The sequence below is a fragment of the Accipiter gentilis genome, chromosome 31 (genome assembly GCF_929443795.1).
Source record: "Accipiter gentilis chromosome 31, bAccGen1.1, whole genome shotgun sequence".
NCBI classification, from domain to species: Eukaryota; Metazoa; Chordata; class Aves; order Accipitriformes; family Accipitridae; genus Astur; species Astur gentilis.
The window spans coordinates 20,562,523-20,581,377 of NC_064910.1; the positions used below are offsets into that span (position 1 = coordinate 20,562,523).

The 18,855-nt window shown below is 45.1% G+C and overlaps 1 protein-coding gene and 1 long non-coding RNA gene across 4 annotated transcripts in view; one reads left to right on the top strand and one right to left on the bottom strand.

Annotated features, from left to right (window-relative positions):
- The first annotated feature begins 1,426 nt into the window (after positions 1-1,426).
- The window catches only part of REPS2 (RALBP1 associated Eps domain containing 2), a 101,817-nt gene continuing 84,388 nt past the window's right edge, over positions 1,427-18,855 (top strand). For all 3 annotated transcript variants that reach the window (XM_049834147.1, XM_049834149.1, XM_049834148.1), the window contains exon 1: positions 1,427-1,667. In XM_049834147.1, coding sequence (XP_049690104.1) covers positions 1,464-1,667 — 204 coding nt within the window. In that variant the 5' untranslated portion in view covers positions 1,427-1,463. The remainder of the gene's footprint in view (positions 1,668-18,855) is intronic.
- On the bottom strand, positions 3,574-5,104 carry LOC126052905 (uncharacterized). The gene is made up of 3 exons (XR_007510185.1): positions 5,020-5,104; positions 4,854-4,897; positions 3,574-4,032 (listed from the first exon to the last, which is right to left on the bottom strand). It is a non-coding gene; the product is annotated as an uncharacterized LOC126052905 (long non-coding RNA).

Below are 18,855 nucleotides of genomic sequence, written 5' to 3' on the forward strand. Positions count from 1 at the left end.
TGTCCCCAGCCTTCCTGCCTTGGGTGCCAACCTGCCTGACTTTTACGGTGGTGCTCAACCAGTAAGGGGAACAGTTACAGTGTCGCTGCTCCCAGAGGAGTCACAAGGGGGAATCTTGTCTCTTTGCCCTTCAGGTTAAAGCAAAAACTATAGAGAACATTGTGAGATGTGTCCTGGTTTCAGCTGGGATAGAGTTAACTGTCTCCCTAGTAGCTGGTACAGTGCTATGTTTTGAGCTCAGTGTAGGAAGAATGTTGGTAACACTGATGTTTTCAGTTGTTGCTCGGTAGTGTTTAGTCTAAAGTCAAGGATTTTTCAGCTTCTCATCCCCAGCCAGCGAGAAAGCTGAAGGGGCACAAGAAGTTGGCACAGGACACAGCCAGGGCAGCTGACCCCAACTGGCCAAGAGGGTATTCCATGCCGTGGGACGCCACGTCTAGTGTATAAACGGCGGGGAGTGGGGATGGGGGATGGCCGCTCGGGGACTGGCGGGGTGTCGGTCGGCGGGTGGTGAGCAATTGCCCTGCGCATCATTTGTACATTCCAGTCCTTTTATTATTGCTGTTGTCATTTTATTAGTGTTACCATTATCACTATTAGTTTCTTCTTTTCTGTTCTATGAAACCGTTCTTACCTCAACCCTCGAGTTTTACTTCTTTTCCCGATTCTCTCCCCCATCCCACTGGGTGCGGGGGAGCAGGCGAGCGAGCGAGCGGCTGCGTGGTGCTGAGTCGCTGGCTGGGGTTCAACCCCGACAGACGCGCCGCGGTTCAACTGCCAGGGCTGATCCATCGGGACCCGCTACGTTATTGCAGCTCCTCACCGCAGCGCCCGGCGCTGCCTTTGCAGCAGCAGCAGGTGGTACTTCGGGAACCGCTGCTGCGGAGGGCCCATCCTGTCCGGGGAGAAAAACGGAGCCCCGCTGAGCGCCGTGAGCACAAAGCGGGGCAGGAGCGGGAGTCCCCGGAGGGCTGGCGGGGTGGCCGCGGCGTGGGCCGGGGCGAGACGGCTCAAACGACGCCTCCGCCCCCCCCCCCCCCCGGCAGCGGCGCGGGGCCGCCTCGGTGCCCGTGGGTCTGCGCTGCGGCACGGCGGTGCTCGGGCTGGTGACGAGCGCCGGGCGGCCGGTGACTTCGGACGAAAACCAAACCGACTGAGAAAAAAAAGAAAAAAAAAATAAAAGAAAGAAAACCCAAAGCAAAGCGGGCCAGGCGAGGGCCGGGCCGGGCGTGAGGGGCGGCGGCCGGCGGGGTCCGCGGGAGGGGCGGGGCGGGGCGGGGCGGCGGGACGAGGCGGGGCCGGGACGCGGCGGCGGGGCGGGGGGGCGGGTCACTGCGGAGCGGGCGCGGCGGCCGCACCGGGCGAGGGGCGGGGCCTGGCCGCACCTTCCCCGCCGCAGCGCGGCGCCGCCTCCCGCCCGCCCGCCCGCCCCGGCGGCGCGGCAGCCGCTGCCCCGCCGCGCCATGGAGCAGGGGCCGGCGGGGGGCTCCGCCGGCGGCGGCGGCGGCGGCGGCGGGGGTCTGCTCCTGCCGCTGAGCGAGAGCGAGCAGCAGCGCTACTCCGAGCTCTTCTCGCGGTGCTGCCCGCCCCCCGAGGCGGCCGCCGGGGGCAGCAGCGTGGGCGAGCTGTTCCGGGCCTCCCAGCTGCCCCCGGACACGCTGCACCAGGTGGGTCGGGGGGCGGGGGGCGGCCGTCTCGCCTCGTCTAAGCTGCGGGGGGCGGGTGCGGGCACGGCGCCGCGGCGGGACCCGCTCCCTCAGCCCCGCGGGAGAGGGGCCGGCGCTGCCTCCGCCGCAGAGTTCGGGGCAGCGCGGCGGGCCGCTGCCCTGCCCTGCCCCGGCCGCGGGGTCGGAGCGAGCGGCGGCGGAGCAGCGCGCCGCCGCCGGCCCCAGAGCGCGGCCGGAGCGGGGCACGGCTTGCCGGCGCGGGCGGCGGTGCCCGGGGCCGCTTTGCGTCCGCGTCCCTTTCTCGGACGCGCTCCTGGCGCCGCCGGTGCCGCGGGAGCCGCGCTCCTTCTGCCTCCGGGCCGTCGTGTCGCGGGGGCGGGCGCCGTCCCGCGCCTTGGTGCCCTGGCACGGAGCCGCTGGGCCGGGCGGGAGGGTCCGCGCAGCCCCTCGGCGGCTTGTGCGGTCCGCCCGCCCGGTGGGTTGGTCGTGTCGTTCGGTTCCTCGGAAGGGGCCCCGAGCAGCGTGGAGACGCTCGGGTTGGCAGAGCCGGGAAGGGCACGCGGCGTGTTTAATTCCTGGCTTAAGGCTGGTTTGCGGGTTTGTTGGTTTTTTCAAGTGTTGTTTCAGTGGGGGGGGGGGGGGAAAACCAACCCCAAAAGCTGTAGGTAAAAGGATGCCGTGGCTGGTGTTTGTTAGGTCCGGTTTTGAGAACAAACACGTTTAGGAGGGAGGTGGGAGGCTCTGGCGCCCTGGGAGCAGCGGAGCTCGGGAGAGGCTCCGAGGCAGAGCCCTCCCCGGCGGCGAGGAGGAGCTCGGTCAGGCGCTGCGAAGGCTGGTGCCGGGGAGGACCGGACTTGCGGTCTTCCCCACCTGTGGGTTAGAAATTTGACTAATGCCCTGTAATGCGTGATGCTTCTGACGCCAAACTGAGCAGAGGTGGGGCGTTCCCGGTGGTTTTTAAATTTATTTTTACCCGCAGGAATTCTGTTCTTCAGTAGTCTTTATTTATCAAGCAGAAAAAAAGTTGTGTTGAAGTTGAGCTCAAGTATAGTTACACCTGGGCACCGCCTGAGGGTACGAAACTCCTTTACTGCTTTCCTGATAGCTGTCAGGTCATCTCGTAATGACTTGTGTAAGTTTATATGACACAAGCGATTCGAATGAAAAAGATGGTACTTCAAGGATATTTTTCCTCTCTTACTTGTGCTGTTTACCCCATCTGTGAAATAAAAATGCTACCGACCACTGCCGCACTACTTCATTTTGAGCCACACTGTGGCCTTGGTCTTGCAGCTGCACCGAGCGGTGAAAGTAGAGATTTTGCATAGATCTAGCACCAAGAGTAGGTCTTTTGCAAAGGAGAAGGAGGTGGCAGTTAATTTCAAATAAGAAAGCATATTTGGGAAACTTGTTAAAGCCCTGTTAGTAAATTTGTGCGACTGTGGTGTTAGTCACTTCATTTTCCAAAGAAGTGTGGAAAAACCCCCTGTATTTTTGCGATGTCGTTCCTTGCCCTGTAATTTAAGTACAATGTATTACCGTATTATTCTCATAGTCTGTTTTGGGGGTCATTTTGATAGGAATGTGTGACTTAAGCCTGGAGATGTTGGCTTTTTTTTAATGTTCTTGTTGTTTTTTTACCCTTTTAGATTATTTTTCAGGTATATTTATGCTGTGAGGAGAATGTTACTGGGAAACAAGCCTGTAATTGGCTTCAGGAATATTCAGACAATAAGGCCTATAGGATCTGGGGCTGTTTCTCTTCCTCCTTCCTGCCCTCCCCCTCTGGTTTATATGGCATTAATCCCAGTGGCACTCCACTCTATGGCTAGAGCGCCTGTCCTCAAAACCCACCGCTGTGGTCATGCTGAGTTTTTGCTGTGTCAGAAATGGGGGAGATCTGGATTGGAAACCAGTTCTGGATTTCTACTAAGCAGAGCCTGCTCAGACCAGAAGGTACTTTACACCGTTCCCGGCCCTTGCGTGGGCTATAATGAGAGGCAGCTATGGACTGTTTTGTAAGCAATGTGCAATTTACAGCTTTTTATCCTCAAGGTATTCATTGAAGAGTGATTTTACAGGTCAGTATGCTTCCAGAATGGGCATTTAGTGCCACGCAAAGTCTTGAACCTCTGCTGTTGTCTTCAAGTATTTGTACTTGTATAGTAAGTGGGATAAATCTTTGAGAAAGAAGGAGCCTTTCCTTATACAGTCTTTGATTGAGATTTCATGTTGGTCAGGAAGGTGCTCGCAAGCATCTCCTTCCACCTTCCTTAACTCTGATGGCAGGGTTTGTGGTCTAGACAAAAATCACAAAAAAATGGGTGCATCCCGGCTGGAGTACTGCTGTTGAATATGTCAGTTCCTGTGGGAAAAGCAGCGACGTGTGCTCCCAAACAGCAAACGGGCAAGGGTTTTGTTTGGTTTAAAGGTTAGTTGGCTTGATCCAAGAGGTTATTTAGATGAAAGAGGCTAGGTAACAGAGAGCAGGTAGGGAATGTGAGAGCATATGCCAGAAGAGGAAATGCTGGAATAAATGGAAAAAATCCAAGAGGAACCGGGTCAGCAGGAGCAGATGGTGTGCACCCGAGAGTCCTGGGTCTTGCTAAGAATGAAGTGGTTGAACGCAGATTCATTACACCCAGGCTCATTAAAGCCAGCTATTCTGCTGGGCAATAGGGTACAGCAGAGTTGTACCTGTTCAACTTTCCTCAAAGAAGGGATCAAAGAATGAACTTCGCGAGAGTTCTTTCAGTTCTGGAAAAATGGTTGAAATTAGCACTAAAATTAAATGTGTCAGACACTTCACAGGACAGAGAAGGGCATGGCAGGGGCAGGACAGCGTGGGTTTTGCGGACTGTATAATTATGCCTCCCCTGTGTACTGAAAGTCTTCGACTGGCCATGCGGTGTGGTTAAAGGCAGAACCATTAAGATTTTATTTAGACTTGCACAAAGCCTGTGGCAGAGCTTTCACCAGGGGCTTTTAAAGTAACTCTGTAAAATGTCTACAATCCCTTGCCCGAAAGATCTGTGCTAGGATTGGTGGGGGGTTTTTTTGGGTTGGTTTTTTTTTAAACAATATTTATGTCAAAGGAGGAAGGAGCAGACTAGTCACATGCCATGCAGTTACACAGAGTGTCAGAAATAGAAGAAACTCAACAGCATCAGCCGTATTTATACTTACCCATGTTGGCCCAGTTGAAAATGGGGTTCCCCATGCTTCGGCTCCTAGTAAAGAGAAAAAGAACTGAATTTGCCCAAAGAAAAAAAAAATCCTGGGGAAAAAAAAAAATTTGAATTCACTGGGGCCACAAAAATATTGCTGAAGCAAAGGCAATCCCACAGCGTACTTTGTTACCTAGATAGTTATCGATAACGCTTCTCACGAGGGGAGAAGGCAGGCAGAGGTGCGCTGGCAGTTGGGAAGGAGAGAGAAGTGACTGGACTGCGGGGCAGGAGGCACTGCTCGTGGCCGTCGGTGGATGACAGCAGGTTCACACGTCCACAAAGGCAAACTCTCTCTGGGGTTTCTGGCCTCTTCCTTGGAGGATTTGGTTTCATTATGCTCCCCGAGTGTGTTGGGATGTCAATACTCTACGCTAACCGCTGTGCCACCGGTGTTAACGATGGCTGGTTTGCCGTGTCTCGTCTGGGGCAATCAGTTTGTGACCCCAGTTTGAAGCTGGCCGCCAGCGAGTACAGCCTCTGCTCCTTGAGTCCGGGACCCCAAAGTGTGTGTGTTACGGGTGCCGAGTACCAATGGGCCAACGTCTGTGTGGATTTCAGGTAAAATAGTGTTTTATAGCAACATCACGCACTGATGAGCAAGGGAGAGGTGCCTTGTGCTAGTTTTACTGTTTGTTGGTATTACTGTGGTCTCTGAAGATTTTGTCTTGGGAAATTAGGGAGCAGGATTGGGCTCAAGATTTATACCGAAATGCTTATCTCTTTTTATTAGGTTCTGGCTTACTTGATTAATTCTCACTTGGTTGCCTGATGGTGTCAGTTTCACAAACCTTAATCTTATTTGTGGACTTGTGCTATCAGCACAGAGGTCCAATTTTCTTAAGAAAACAAATTCTTTCCTCTACCAATGAACACACTGGATTATTTGAGCTCCGAGGATGACAAGTACTGATTGTATGATGCTGGAGCTACACAGACACTGCATTTTTTAGCTGGCACTCTCCTTCTAGCTCTGTATGAATAGGGAACACAGACCAGCAATCTTGCTTTTCTTCCACAGGCTTCGTGAGTTAATTTGTGTTTGTCGTGACTTGTCTCTATAGTTACAACTCTACAGTTTAACCGTATTTTTGTGTTCAAAAAGCAGAAGTGTGAATAGATTAAAAAAAAAAAATTGCTAAGTTGCTATTTCTTTGGGAAAAGGCCAGTAATTTTTTTTTATTCCATGAGTATAAATTAGTACCTGCACGATAGCTGGGGTGGGATTAACTGTCTGCCTCAAAGAGGCAGGAAAGAATAAGAACTGTGGCAGTTAAAATAGGAAGTTTTTGTGTGAGGAAACTCTGGACTTACCGTTACTTCACAAAAGATAAAATTCGCTCTGCTGTGCCCCTTGACAGAATTTGGTGTTATGCTAGTGCTAGAAATGTGATTTAGCTGACTGACAAGACAGTAGGTCCATCAAAAAGTGATGTTAGGCTAGAGTACACATGGAGAAATTGCTTCCTACTGACGTCTTTGAGTCAGGAAGAAACAAAAGGGAGGGTACATCTCCATGTAAGCTGTACAGCAAGAAGAGGAAAGGAAAACTGATGCTCCAGTATAAATACTTTTGGCTACAATTCCCCAAACTGTTATTGCCTTTCTAGAGTCATAAGCAAGGTTGTGGTTTTTGAAGTAGGAACATGCATAACGCAGATGTAAAAACCATAGTATTATTATTTATTTTAAAAAAACCTAAATTATCAGAGTAAAGGGTAAAACGTCACCTGAAGCAATCTTGATGATATATTCCATTAAAAAAAAATAAAAATTGAGGCCCTAGTACACCTTTAAAGTGTTGTTTATCATTCAGTAGTCACTACTTACAAGGTTAGTAGTTTTGAGTGCCTCAACGTTGAGGTACACAGTAGAAGATTTGTAGATGCTGTTCCCTCCCAAGTGCATTTTCAAATCGTTCTGTAAAACCAGAGACTCGACAGGCTTGTCACAGACATTCAGTGGGATGGTCAGAATTAGCCTGGTCAAGGCCTGAAGCCTTCAGTAATTAACCCTCTTTACAACCAGGTATGAATTAATTAGTTTATTTTGCAATAAAGTAATGCTTTGCTGTGCCAGTGATCTAAAATAATTCTACAAGAGGGATGGACGAAAAAGATCCATTAGGATGACAATGAGTAACTTTTTCATGAGATTGCTGCAGTATGAAGCAGTGTTGATGAGAATGGTGTTTTGTGGTTTTTGGGTTGGTTTTTTTTTGGTTTTTTTTGAATAAGTGATTTTGTCATGATACTTATCTAAGTGCAGTGGGTTCACCAAGCAGTTGAGTATAACCTCTTTTACTCGTGCGTGTATCTACAGCAATATGCTGTCAGTATTGTGATGTTTATATATAGTTTCATTGATACTGTCCACAGTTTGTTTTACAAAGGACAGATAATACACAGAATTCACCTACTTTAGTGGCAGAATTGAATCCAGATACCTCCTGCAATAAAGGGTTGGTATAAATACTGAAAACATGGATTTAGCTGAGGTGAAAAACTTAGCCAAGAAAGATTCATGAAAGATGGAACAAGCATTTCTGTGACAAGGAATCAGGATAAATAACTGAATTAAATTTAAAATATTATGAATTGAGAAACATGTTTGATATAATATTTGTAAAGCAAGATCCTTTGATGTATTAACATCTAAACATACCAACAGTATGGTGAAATAAAACATTAATGAGCAATATGTGCTAGTTCAACTTTTGAAGACAGTCAAACAGTTGAACAGCTGAGTTAGTGGATAATTAAGTAGAAGAGGTTGCTGGAGTAGAAAGCAACTGTGGGCAAATAGTAATCCCCTCTCCTGAACAGAGAGAATATATTCTTTTTCCAGTGTGTTCAGGAGCATTATTTGGTGACCGCTGCATAAAACTGAGAACTCTGGGAAAGATTTTTTTTTTGGGGGGGGGGGGGGGGAGTGGTTTTTTTGGTGGTTTGGTTTTGTTCCACACCCCACACCCCCCCCCCCCCCCCCCCCCCCAAGTTTAGATATGATGACGAGGTGGAAGGATGTGGGGGGATGAGATCCATTTGCTCTGTCATCTGATAGGGCACAGTGACCAGAAGTAATCAGCTAAATCACTAACTGCAAATTATACTTAGTTTATTTACCAAACTGTTTAAAAGACAAACCATGTTTTTATAAACTTCTAAATGTGTGTATACATAAGAAATGTGTGGTTTTCATTTTCTAGCAGATGAAGATGATCTGTGTATTTTTAAATGAATTCCAGTTTTCATCTAAATTTCACTTTGCTTATATCACATGTACCTACACAAGTAGATGCATCTCTTATTAAAGATGATAATGGAGCAAATTCCTTATGAAATAAAAACTAAGATGTATATTAAGCTAGGTGGTTGCTTAAATATGTTTTAAAATGCTACATGTTAGTAAAAACTGAAATGTTACCATATTTAAAAAAAAAAAATAATCGTGACTTAGTGATGACCAAGTGATGAGACATCTTTATCTAGAAGAACAACTAAATAGTTCCAATACAAACCAAAAATGAAATTAGGGTCTTATGTCTTTGGACTTACATAATGTTTTAAATAACTTCTCCCATGAATCTGCCTTGCAGAAAATAAGGTTAAGATGCTTTGTGCTGCTGGGTTTTTTAGACCGGGTGGTATGTTTGGAGAGGAGTGCTGAAGAAGCTGTCTCTGACAAGTGTCCCCCCAGCAGGCTGTCACGCCGTGCAGAACATGCCTGTGGTGTTCTGTGGGCTCTCTCCACTTGGGATAAGCCTGCTTAAAACCACCCCAAGGTTACATGCTGCCTGTTAAATTGATGTTGTACCTGGATGAGTCATTCATTGGCCTTCCTAATGAACATAAATTACTGAGCAGAGCTGCAGGAGTGCCCCACTTACAGCAGCAGCGTTAGCAAATGTCCTCAAAAAAAAAAAAAAAAAAAAAAAGGTCTTCGAGAAACTTTAGGTAGCCTGACTACCAAAGCACATGTTCAGTGTTTTGATCTCCGTGGGTTCTTTTCTGCCCTAAGCAGTCTTCCCCCATCCAAAAAAGCTGCAAATGGTTCTTCCAGTATCTCCCCCTTGCACCTGCATGGTCCTGCAATCTGAACACGCACCTCAGTTGGTCCCCTTCTCTGACAGGAGGTGGTGGGGAGCTACTCCTTTAAGCAGGGCCACACTTGAAGCGCTGGATTCGGACCTCATAATTCCCACTGGCTTCGTGGCCCTGAAAATTTAGAGTCGGCTAATGGGAAACACTTGGCTGAGCTTGAATTTAAGCTGTCTGAACATGGCCCATGGTGTCTGCTCGCTCACTCGGTGTGAGTCGCGAAGCTGAATTCCACTTTCAATAGCAAATGTCTGTAGCATTACTTTATTATTATTATTATTGTTGTTATAAATTTCAAGTGGGTTTTGGCATGATCCTTTCAAATTAATTTGCTTCTTTTAATCCTTTCTTCTTCTTAAAGTCTCTTCCCACACCAAGAAACATTAGATCAGCTTTGGCATAGGTAACATTTCATGTTTCATGCATTATTTACTTCTCGCATAATTTAGACAATGATGTTCTATGGAAGCCAAGATGATGGTCTTTCAGAATAAAACAATGTGTCTAATCATTTGCAAAACAGGATGACTGCTAGGGCTAACAAATAACAGTCAGAATTATTTTGTTACCAACAGTAACAGCAGTGGAGCAGTGAAAGGTGAAGTATCTGGACGTTTCAAATGCCAAAAATAAAAATAAATGGGGAGGGAGGCAAAACGAGCTCAGTAGTGTGATTTATGTATTTATTTAATTTTTTTTTGCTTTCCCTCTGCTTTGCCTTTAACTATGTACAGATGGAAATGCAAATAGAAGTGGTGATATAAAATGTGCTATAAAATGCTAGCGTACTGTGCGTGGGCACTGGAGACGATGTTGTCTTTGACTCTGTCTGATGTTGCTGCTTTAAAGTCCTGTGCTCTTTGGTTGAATTGAGGATTTAGATGCAAACAAGTAGGTTCTCACTGACTGAATGACGCATTTCAACACATAAGGTGCAAGCATGTTGGGTGAAATGGTGATAATTTTAGGGGTTTGTTTAGTGATGTGGAAGAGGAAAAATTCAAGTTGCTTTTCCAAGTGATGTGTTGATTCAAACTAGAGGTAAATGGGGTATAAGATCAAGGAAGGGCAGGAAGTGTCTTCTACACACACCATATGCAACGGAGTTAGCTACAACAGTACACCTTCAGTTAAGAAGTCTTGTGACAACTCTTCAGTCTTACAAAAATAATCTATAACTCTCAACTAGAAAAGGATTTCAATTTATGATATTGATTAAGATAACTGCACAACTGTAGAAGATAATGTTTGGGGTGTTTGCTGCATTGCCCTTAAAAGTACCTGCTGTAGTTGTAAGTGCTAGGGAAATGAACCCGGGAAATGTGCCAAATGTGATAGAATAGGATGGGTACAGGGAGCGTCAAGCTTTTTTGGGGGGTAGCCAGTCTAGAAAAGTCACAGCACAGTAACTACTGAAGAGAAGCTCGTTGTAGAAGAAAAATATTTTGATGAAAAGGGAGATAAGTCTGTAGGAAACTTCTGTTCATGACAAAAATGCATCTTATGTCACAGAGTCTCTATTTTCCTCTGTATTAGGGTCTCACTTTGTCTGCAAAGCAGAACAAAATCCAGAATTCCATTTTAGGGGAAATGCCAGAATTTCTTCCAGTCTTCTAGGGCAAAGTTAATTATGAGAAATGTTCACAAGAGAAGTTGATTTGGAAATGTTTAAAAACATGTAATTTATTGAACTAAATCGAAACATTTTGTTTTGAACTGTTAAAGAGTTAAAGCACTGTGACATCTTAAATACATAAATTTTGGGAGGCAGGTTGTTCACATATGTCATCCCTTGTTCTTTTCTGTTGATTAGACTAATTCTGCCGTTATGTGTAGCAGTGATGGTGGCCGTGCAGCTTGTTCAGGAGGCAGACCGTGGTGCCTCATAAATGTCATCTGCTGAGGAATCACACGGGTGTGAAACATCAAAACTACAGCTTCCACGAGACTCTATGGTGCCTTTATATTAAGGCAACCTGGAACAAAATCTTTCATTTCCGGGCAGAAATTTGAAAGTGTCATTGGAATCCGAGTGTTTTGGGGTTTTTTTCAGGAAGAAACTCAATATTTTGCAGTATTTTCAATCCGTCTAGTTCAAGATGACTAGATCTGGTGGCTGCCATCTAGCTGGGGAGGACTTGTCAGGGTTTCTGCATGTGTTCTTCATCACTTCTTCGATACTAACTCTTGTGATTTTTAGCAACTTGAAGCACTTTCTGTTACTGCTTTTAGAATGTCCTATCTATCTTTTTTTTTTTTGTTCTGCTGATACTATTTTAAGTATAAAAGATGGAGTACTGGGAGGCACCAAGTGTCAGATCTGCCATGCAGACTTGTCCGTAATTTATTCTCATTCTGAGAAGTGAGAAGCAAATAGTTTAAATCTCTGAAGAATGAGTTTTTCTATCATTGTTGGAATTTGTGGAAGACCTAGATAATTGTAGTTGCTAGAAATGTTCTCCTATTTAGCTGTGTAGAAATGTCCCATATGTCCTGGCCATATATTTTTCTCTTCTGTAAGCTCTGATTTCAGTATTAATGGTAAAAAGGGGGTCCTGAAAATTTTCCTTTGGACCAAAAATACAGTAATTCCCTTCTTACACAGAGTAAGAGGAAGCAATAGAATACAAGGCTATTCCAAAGTGAGAGGATGTTTCTGTAGGTCATTGTGGGCTGAATTCTAGGTTACGGGCCTGGTTACTTTGTGCGATTTAGTAACTGCGACGTTTGTGCCTCCCAGCAGCTTTTTGAGCTTCTGGTACTTACATGGGATGCCTTACAGTTCTGGTAGGAAGCATCAAGAACAGATAGGCTAAAACTAGTTTCCCATTGTAAGAACATAAGTGGAGACCTTACCTGAGGGTGAGGGAGCTGAGAGGTAGTAGAAGCAGGACAGCAGTGAATCTCATTACAAGCAGTGGTTGTGAAAGAGGTTGGAGAAGAAGAGTGAAAGAGTCAGCCAGGTGACCAGTGTGTGTATTGGGGGATATCTGGTTTGGGATCAGAAGGCAAAAATAAATAAATCCCAATGATGTTGTTAACTGCTGTTCTCTGTTGTTGAGTAATAAAAGGCAGGAACCAGGAAGCTGCTTGTTTCTGGTTTTTGTTAGATGCTTTAGATACTGAGGTGATGAGCAGGTTATAAACATAAATGCTGCAGAGAAGGTGAAACAGGCTAGCACCTAGTAACCATGAAAAAGGGATAATGTGAGGTTTAAAATTACACTGATGTCTGAAGCTTCCTAGAGAGTCCTTGAATATTCTCATGCAAAACTTGTCAATAGCACCCCCACCCCCAACAAATAAACCAAACCTCCCCAAAACAAAACAGAGCCAAAATCTTACCTGTTTTTTAGGTTGATTTTCTCATGAGATGCTACCAAAGTTAGAAATAGAGAGCCTCAGCTTTCTGTTTTCTACAGCTGGTATGTGATGGAGGTGTACCACTGTAACAAATAGTATGCTTGGGGATTTTTGCACTTGTATTGTAACCTGCCACTACACATGCTTAACTGTGGGCTTTTTTAAAAACAGCACTAAATTATTATTCTGGAGATATGGTATACTTATAAAATAATATAGCCATGAAGTCACGCCTGTCAAAACGTGTTTTGAGTGTTGTGAGAGGAAGGAACCAGGGTGGGAGCCTGGGGGTGATGATGTTACAGCACCTGGTACCTCACAGCGTGACAGGTCCTGGGTTCACTGGCCAGAGCAAATATTGTTTCAGGACAAGAGTGAGCAGCACTGAGCAGTGCTGATGTCAGCAGGAAGATAATTCTTAACGTTACTCAAATCGAGTTATCAGTCACCTATTTTCCTCTCTCTTTCTCCCTCCCCCCACCCCAAGGCGTATCATAGTAATTACATATTTTACTTGTTCTAATCTAAATCAGGACTGTCCTTGAGGAGGATATTCTCTGAAGGACTATTTCTTCTTAGGAAATACTCATTAGCTGTTTTAAAAGATTGCATTATTTACCATGCATATATTTGATTGCAGGGGAAGTGTGCAAGAGGTAAGACTTTAAGTTGAGTCTAGCAAGGCACTTTATTTCACTATAACTACTGAATTTAAGGACTACAAGAAAATAGGGCACTCTGGAATTGGGCTGAAGGTCTTTGCTTCAGATACTGAAGGACGGGTCTTAAATACCTCTGAGTAGGGGAAACATCCAAAAGGGCAAAAGTAGAGGATAAGTTTGTTAATCCGTTTTTAATGTACTATACAGTTTAAATTAATTGGCAATATCTAAGTGCAAATACTAGTAACAACCAAATGAATACTGAGACGGGCATAGTAATATTTGGGTCCTTCTAGTAACTAGATGACTCAAGTGTAAGGTAAGTTTCAAAATATTGAAGTTTGATGTGTTTTAATGAAGAGAAAGGGGAGCAATATGTCACCCCTGTAGATGTGAAATACATTTAAAGAAATTGGTTAGCAGTGCTACCTAGTCTTCCACGTTCGTGATTCCCTTCTATATGGAGAATTCTGAGACTATATAGTGCCTTAGATAGTTGCAAGACCGTCCTACGGTCAAATTGGTAGTTGCCCAAAACAACATTTCTACAGTTTCCATAGCATTGTCTAGTTGAGTGGCATGATTTGTATGCGATTCTACAGAGCACAGAGAAGCACTTGGTTTGGAGCAGTGAAATTATTTGGGCCAACTCTAAATACTTGACACTGTGCTTTGCTTCCTGATGGCTATTGCAAGGCAGCACATCTTGCAAGCAGCATTGTACAGCAGTTTTCATTTGTAGGAGAGCATTAAGGCATTTCAAAGCCAGTTCACCATTGCTGTAAAATGGCCAGGGCTATAGTTTTATAACAAAAGAGTGTACTGGAGCTGTGTAATTCCAAGGAAAGGTGGGTTGGAATCATAAGCCGATACATGTTGCCATAGTGAACCACTTCCCAAACTTGATGCTGAAGAGTTTTAACCTAAAATGACTTTTCAGTCCCTTGAAATATAAAATGTTTCTTTTGCTTTGGTGCTGATGTTTGTGTTCTGTTAGAAGTTTGCCTGTCTGTGCTGTTCATACCTTGTTAGGGTATGCTTCATTCTTTGTTGGGTTAGCCATTTCTTGTGGTCTGTCTGGGAGAACTGCTACAAGCGTAATGCTAGAAGTACTCATTTGCAATAGGAAGGCTCAGTTTACCCCTCTGTGGCAGCCCTAGCTCATTTATTACCAAGGTTGCAAGCAGAATATGAAAGCTTGTTACACCCTTGTGTGAACACCCATCAGTCTCATTAACTATTAAATGGTCGAATGGCTGAAGACATGTTTGAGTTTCTGATTGTGTAATGCACACGCCAGGGAGGGCATTGTTCCTCGGGTTCTCCATTAGGGCCTTGCTTAACGTGTCACCCTGCTCTTTATGCAGTGCAGGGTTTCATCTCCTGCTGGGAAGGACCTACCAACTAATGGTCTTCTTGCTATCATTATATGGCTAACCATGAACTTCTATTCCTAAAAGGTCTTGCCATTTCCTACATAGCGCTGAGGTTTCAGCTCAAAAATGAGCACAAAAATGAGGTGGTCTCCTTTATTACTCCTTATTCCACTTCATCTTTCTTAATGTAATCTAAAATTTGCCAATTTCCCATGTCACGGGTTGGGGTTTTTCTGGCCTCATTTTCGAAAGAAATGAGGCTTGTGCAATGATGCTGTTCATTCAGCCCAGTAATAACTTCTGAATTTGTAACTGTTTCAACAAAATAGAGAGACTTTGAAGAGTTAGTAAGAGTTATGTGAAAAAACTAAGTTATACAGTAGAAGAAAACCGTATTAATTTTCCTGCTGAGGGAAAAGTCCCAGAGTGAACTCAGCCCATGTTAAACATTAAAGATTCCATAGAGGAATGTCACCTCAAGACAAGGGTCCAGAGAAGGTTGGGATTTGTCAGTTCTGCTGCTCAAAAGCAGCTTCTTACTAGAACTGATGTAGTTATTAAACAGTGGTGTGAGCGTGAGATAAAAGATGGATGTGGAATAGCATTTTAAGTTACTGTGACAGTGAGTGGAGGGGAGCAAAAGGGGAAGGCGAGTCTGTCTGTATCTGCTCTGTGTCGCTATTTTTGTGGCCCTCTTTGTCCCCCCATCTCTTCCCATGCAGCTCCACCTGTGCTGCTCTTTGTTCCCCTTGGTTCCAGCTGGCGAATTCCACCAGCCAAGAGTTGCTGGTTCAGCACTTCTCTGCATCTGCCAGGAAATAAATAAATAGTGGGAAGAGAAACGGAAGGGATGTGCTCTTGCTCTTTTTGTCAGCTTTACTTAGGGCTTTTTTTTCAGTTGTACATCTTGCAAAAATGTACTACTGTGAGAAAATTTCCTTGAAACTAGAGCTGAATCCTATTGCCTCCTTGGTTCCCTTAGTTTTCTGGCATTAGGAAAAATGCAAGTTCTTCAACATTGATGTGTTGGAGATGGATTCTCATTTATATAGCTATTAAATACGCCATTGCCATTGAGAGGTTTAATGTAGTCCCCTAAGGGCTTGCAAGGCGTTGTGTTTTGTTTGCGTGCACCCCTTGCTGATGCAGTGCTTTGTAAGGTGTCCCATACCTCCAGGTAGCTGCAGCCCAAATTTGATCGCTGTGGGAGCTGTTTATCCCTCTGTCTTCTAAATTTCCTCTAACTCCCCAGGAAGCTGAAGGTGATGTGCCGGCGCTATTTTTGCTCCTTTTGTGCCAGTACTTTCTCCTAGTGTTTCCAGCCTTTATGGCTGCCATCTGCCTGGGAGCCAGAGAGAATGTGCCTGTTTCTTTCTTTCTTTCTTTCTTTTTTTTTTAATTGTACTTAGGCTCAGGTTCCCTGTCACCCCAAGTGATGTCTCATCTTACATCGGTGATTCAGATGAACACATGGATTATATTTGGCACAACAAGCAGGTGAGCCCCTCACGTATAATGTGCCAGCTCAGCATGTCGTAATTAATAGCTACTTCTAAATCAAATACCCGACTTCATTGCCATTTGCTCCTTCCTCATTTGTTTGTTAAAGGAGGAATTAGTTTCTTCAGCCGTGTTTGACAAGTCTAGATCATTTAGCAGCAGTTTCCGTTCAGGAAATTTCACTGCTTGTGGCGCAGGAACTGCCTGCGTTGTGCTGGTGTGCAGGAGAGGCTGCCTGCCTGAGTCTCCTTTACAGCAAGGTTATGTCTTAACACAAAATATTTCTCTTGCTGTGGATATGTTTCATTAATTATCTCCATATCTATTCCATTCCTAATTAAAGAGGATTGTGTCACCTTTTGAAAGTGTTTACAGGTTTTTAATTATGCATATTTATGTTTATAAAATTTATTGGTTTTTATTCTAAGTAAAAATGAGTAGTAGACTTTCCTTAATTTTTTGCTGTGTCTCTGCTCTCTGTTTTTTCTCAACTTGGAAGGAAAATTTGCCTGTTTTCAAACTTCCATTACAGAAATGTTTGCAGAGAAATACTTGCACAAAAACTGCACAACCATTTCCAGTGGAATTTAAAAATAACAAACACCACCATTCATCTTATTGCAGAAGCGTTTCTGCTGATGCTAAATCTTGGAAAAAAATATTTAACAATATCTAATTATGAGCCAAACTTTGCTTGGCCATGTACCTTCCGACTTGTAAATGTGTTTGAGGTCTTAAGCTACACAAAATGTTTGTGACGTGGTTTGTTTCAAAGACTATTGGGAATGCAAAATAATTTCGCAGGATGTGAAATCTTGTATGCTTGAGTTTAACCAGCTTGCCCTGTCTAGAGCTAGCTTCATGCATGTTCTGAAAACAGCAGGGCTGAGCTGCTGCTGAGAAACAGGACGGGAGCCAGGGGCCATACACACCTTCATCCTTGTAGCCCTGGTCAGCTAGGTCTGACCATTTCTCTGCTCTTTGCTTTGTTACTGACTCTGCTACTTCCAGAGCGAGAAACTGGTGGGGAGGAACACCAGTCTGGAGTGATCATGGATCCCTTTAAAGTACAAAAGGAAGAGGGTTTGATCATTGGTAAGAGAGGCTGCGCAGTGAGACAGGACTTTGATTGTCATTTTTACTTTACAAGGTGTAACGAGGAATAAAATAAGTGATTATCAGCAACAGCATCTCCGAGGTGTTTGTAGATGTTATGTGCCACTCAAAATTAGTGGTGTTTCTGTAGTTCTTTAATGAAATGGCAGCTGAGGTAGGGACCAGTGGACACGGTCTTGCCTTGTGCTACTTAGGACCCTTGTCCTAAGAGTTGCCCCTGAGGTGCCATCCCTCCCTCGCTCCTGGCCTTGCACACTGCCTTTTTCATAGGAAAAAGGCAAGTGGCAGCGTGAGCACTGCGTAGCACTTCTCATGGGCCAGTGGAGGCATAAACATTAACTGGTTCAGAAACAACCCGTGCCCTGACTAGCTACCTGACGGCTGTGTCAGCATGGAGAAGGGGCTGAGCTGCGTCAGCAATACTGGTCAGACCCGTGAAAATCAGAGGCAGGGAAGTGCTTTTCTCTGACACCTCTGCCCTTCTTTCAAACCAAATGGATATCAAAGCTAATGGACTATGAAAAGTACTGGGGAGAGGGTTTGGTGCTGTGTAATCCCCTCAGCTTCATCTTTATAGGAGGCTGGATTATCTACAGGTGTGGAAAGGACCTTGGACCATCCCTAGACACCCTTTCTGGCCCACAGCAAAATCCTGTTTATGTGTTATTCTTGAGCAATTTGTTAATCCCTGGTGATAACTCTGTAACTTTTATAGGCAATGTACTCTACTGCTGCCTTACCTTTAGTTTTAAGAAGGCTGTTTTTAAGCTTTACTTTGTTTATGGCCTGTCTGCAGAGGATATGAATAATAGATTATTCATCTCCCCCTTCAAGCCACCGTTATTGTGCCTCCATTTCGTTTAATGTTGCAAACTGTCATTTACACATTTGGACATTTCTGCGGTGAACCTTGGGAAAATGAAAGTAGAGAAAATTTTTCTTCAAGAATCTTGAGGTAGCATTTGCTAGTAAGATGGGTAACAGTACAAGCGGTCGCGTCAGGTGTAAGAATAAAAGCCGTATGGGCGTGATTCTTCAGAGAAGGGGGAATTTCACTGTGGATTTCCCTGGGGCTCTGAGTGGGGACTCCCTTGCACCTGAGGCAGGCCGGAATGTTTTCAAAGGCTCCGGGGAACTGCCGTGCTGGGAGAGGTCCTCCCTACGGACAGGGCTGTGCCACCCGTCCCAGGTCGGCTGTGTGCCCGGACGGTGCTGCTGACCGTGGCCCCAAAGGCAGCCAAAACTCACCGACCGACTGCAGGATCTTTGTTGTCCATCAGCGAATTGTGTCTGGGGGGGGTGCCTGTCCCAAGACCATTTCCTCGCCCCAGCAGGCTAACACGTAGAGAATTCATGAGGATTTTGAGGTTTGTAAAAAGATCTTAGTTTCTACCAAGGCAGGCTCGAAGTTACGAGTTCCTACAGGTGTGTTGAAATGGTGGATTGTATCGCGTGGTGTGTTTGCCAGTGGTGTTTTTTTCCTTTCCTTTACTTTCCAGTTTTAAAAACATGGTTCCTACTGCTAGTGGCTTCCTCTCGTGGTCACGTATGCTCTTTGCCCGTGAAGCCAACCTTGGCTGTGGACCAGAAAAGAAGGCCTGCTATGAGAGACCAGTTTTTAAAGGGCTCTAGTTGGAAATACTGGCACCACTCTGGGGGGAAACAAACCCAAAACACCCCCCCCCACCCCTCTCTAAGGGAATTAATTCACAGTAAACGTCTTGTTTCTTATTCATTCCTTGGAAAAATGAGCCATATATTAAGCTCATGGGGGCAAGACAAGTTGGATGGTTGCCATCTTACATGTCTGTCAAGACTTACAGACGATCAGCAATTACCAGGAA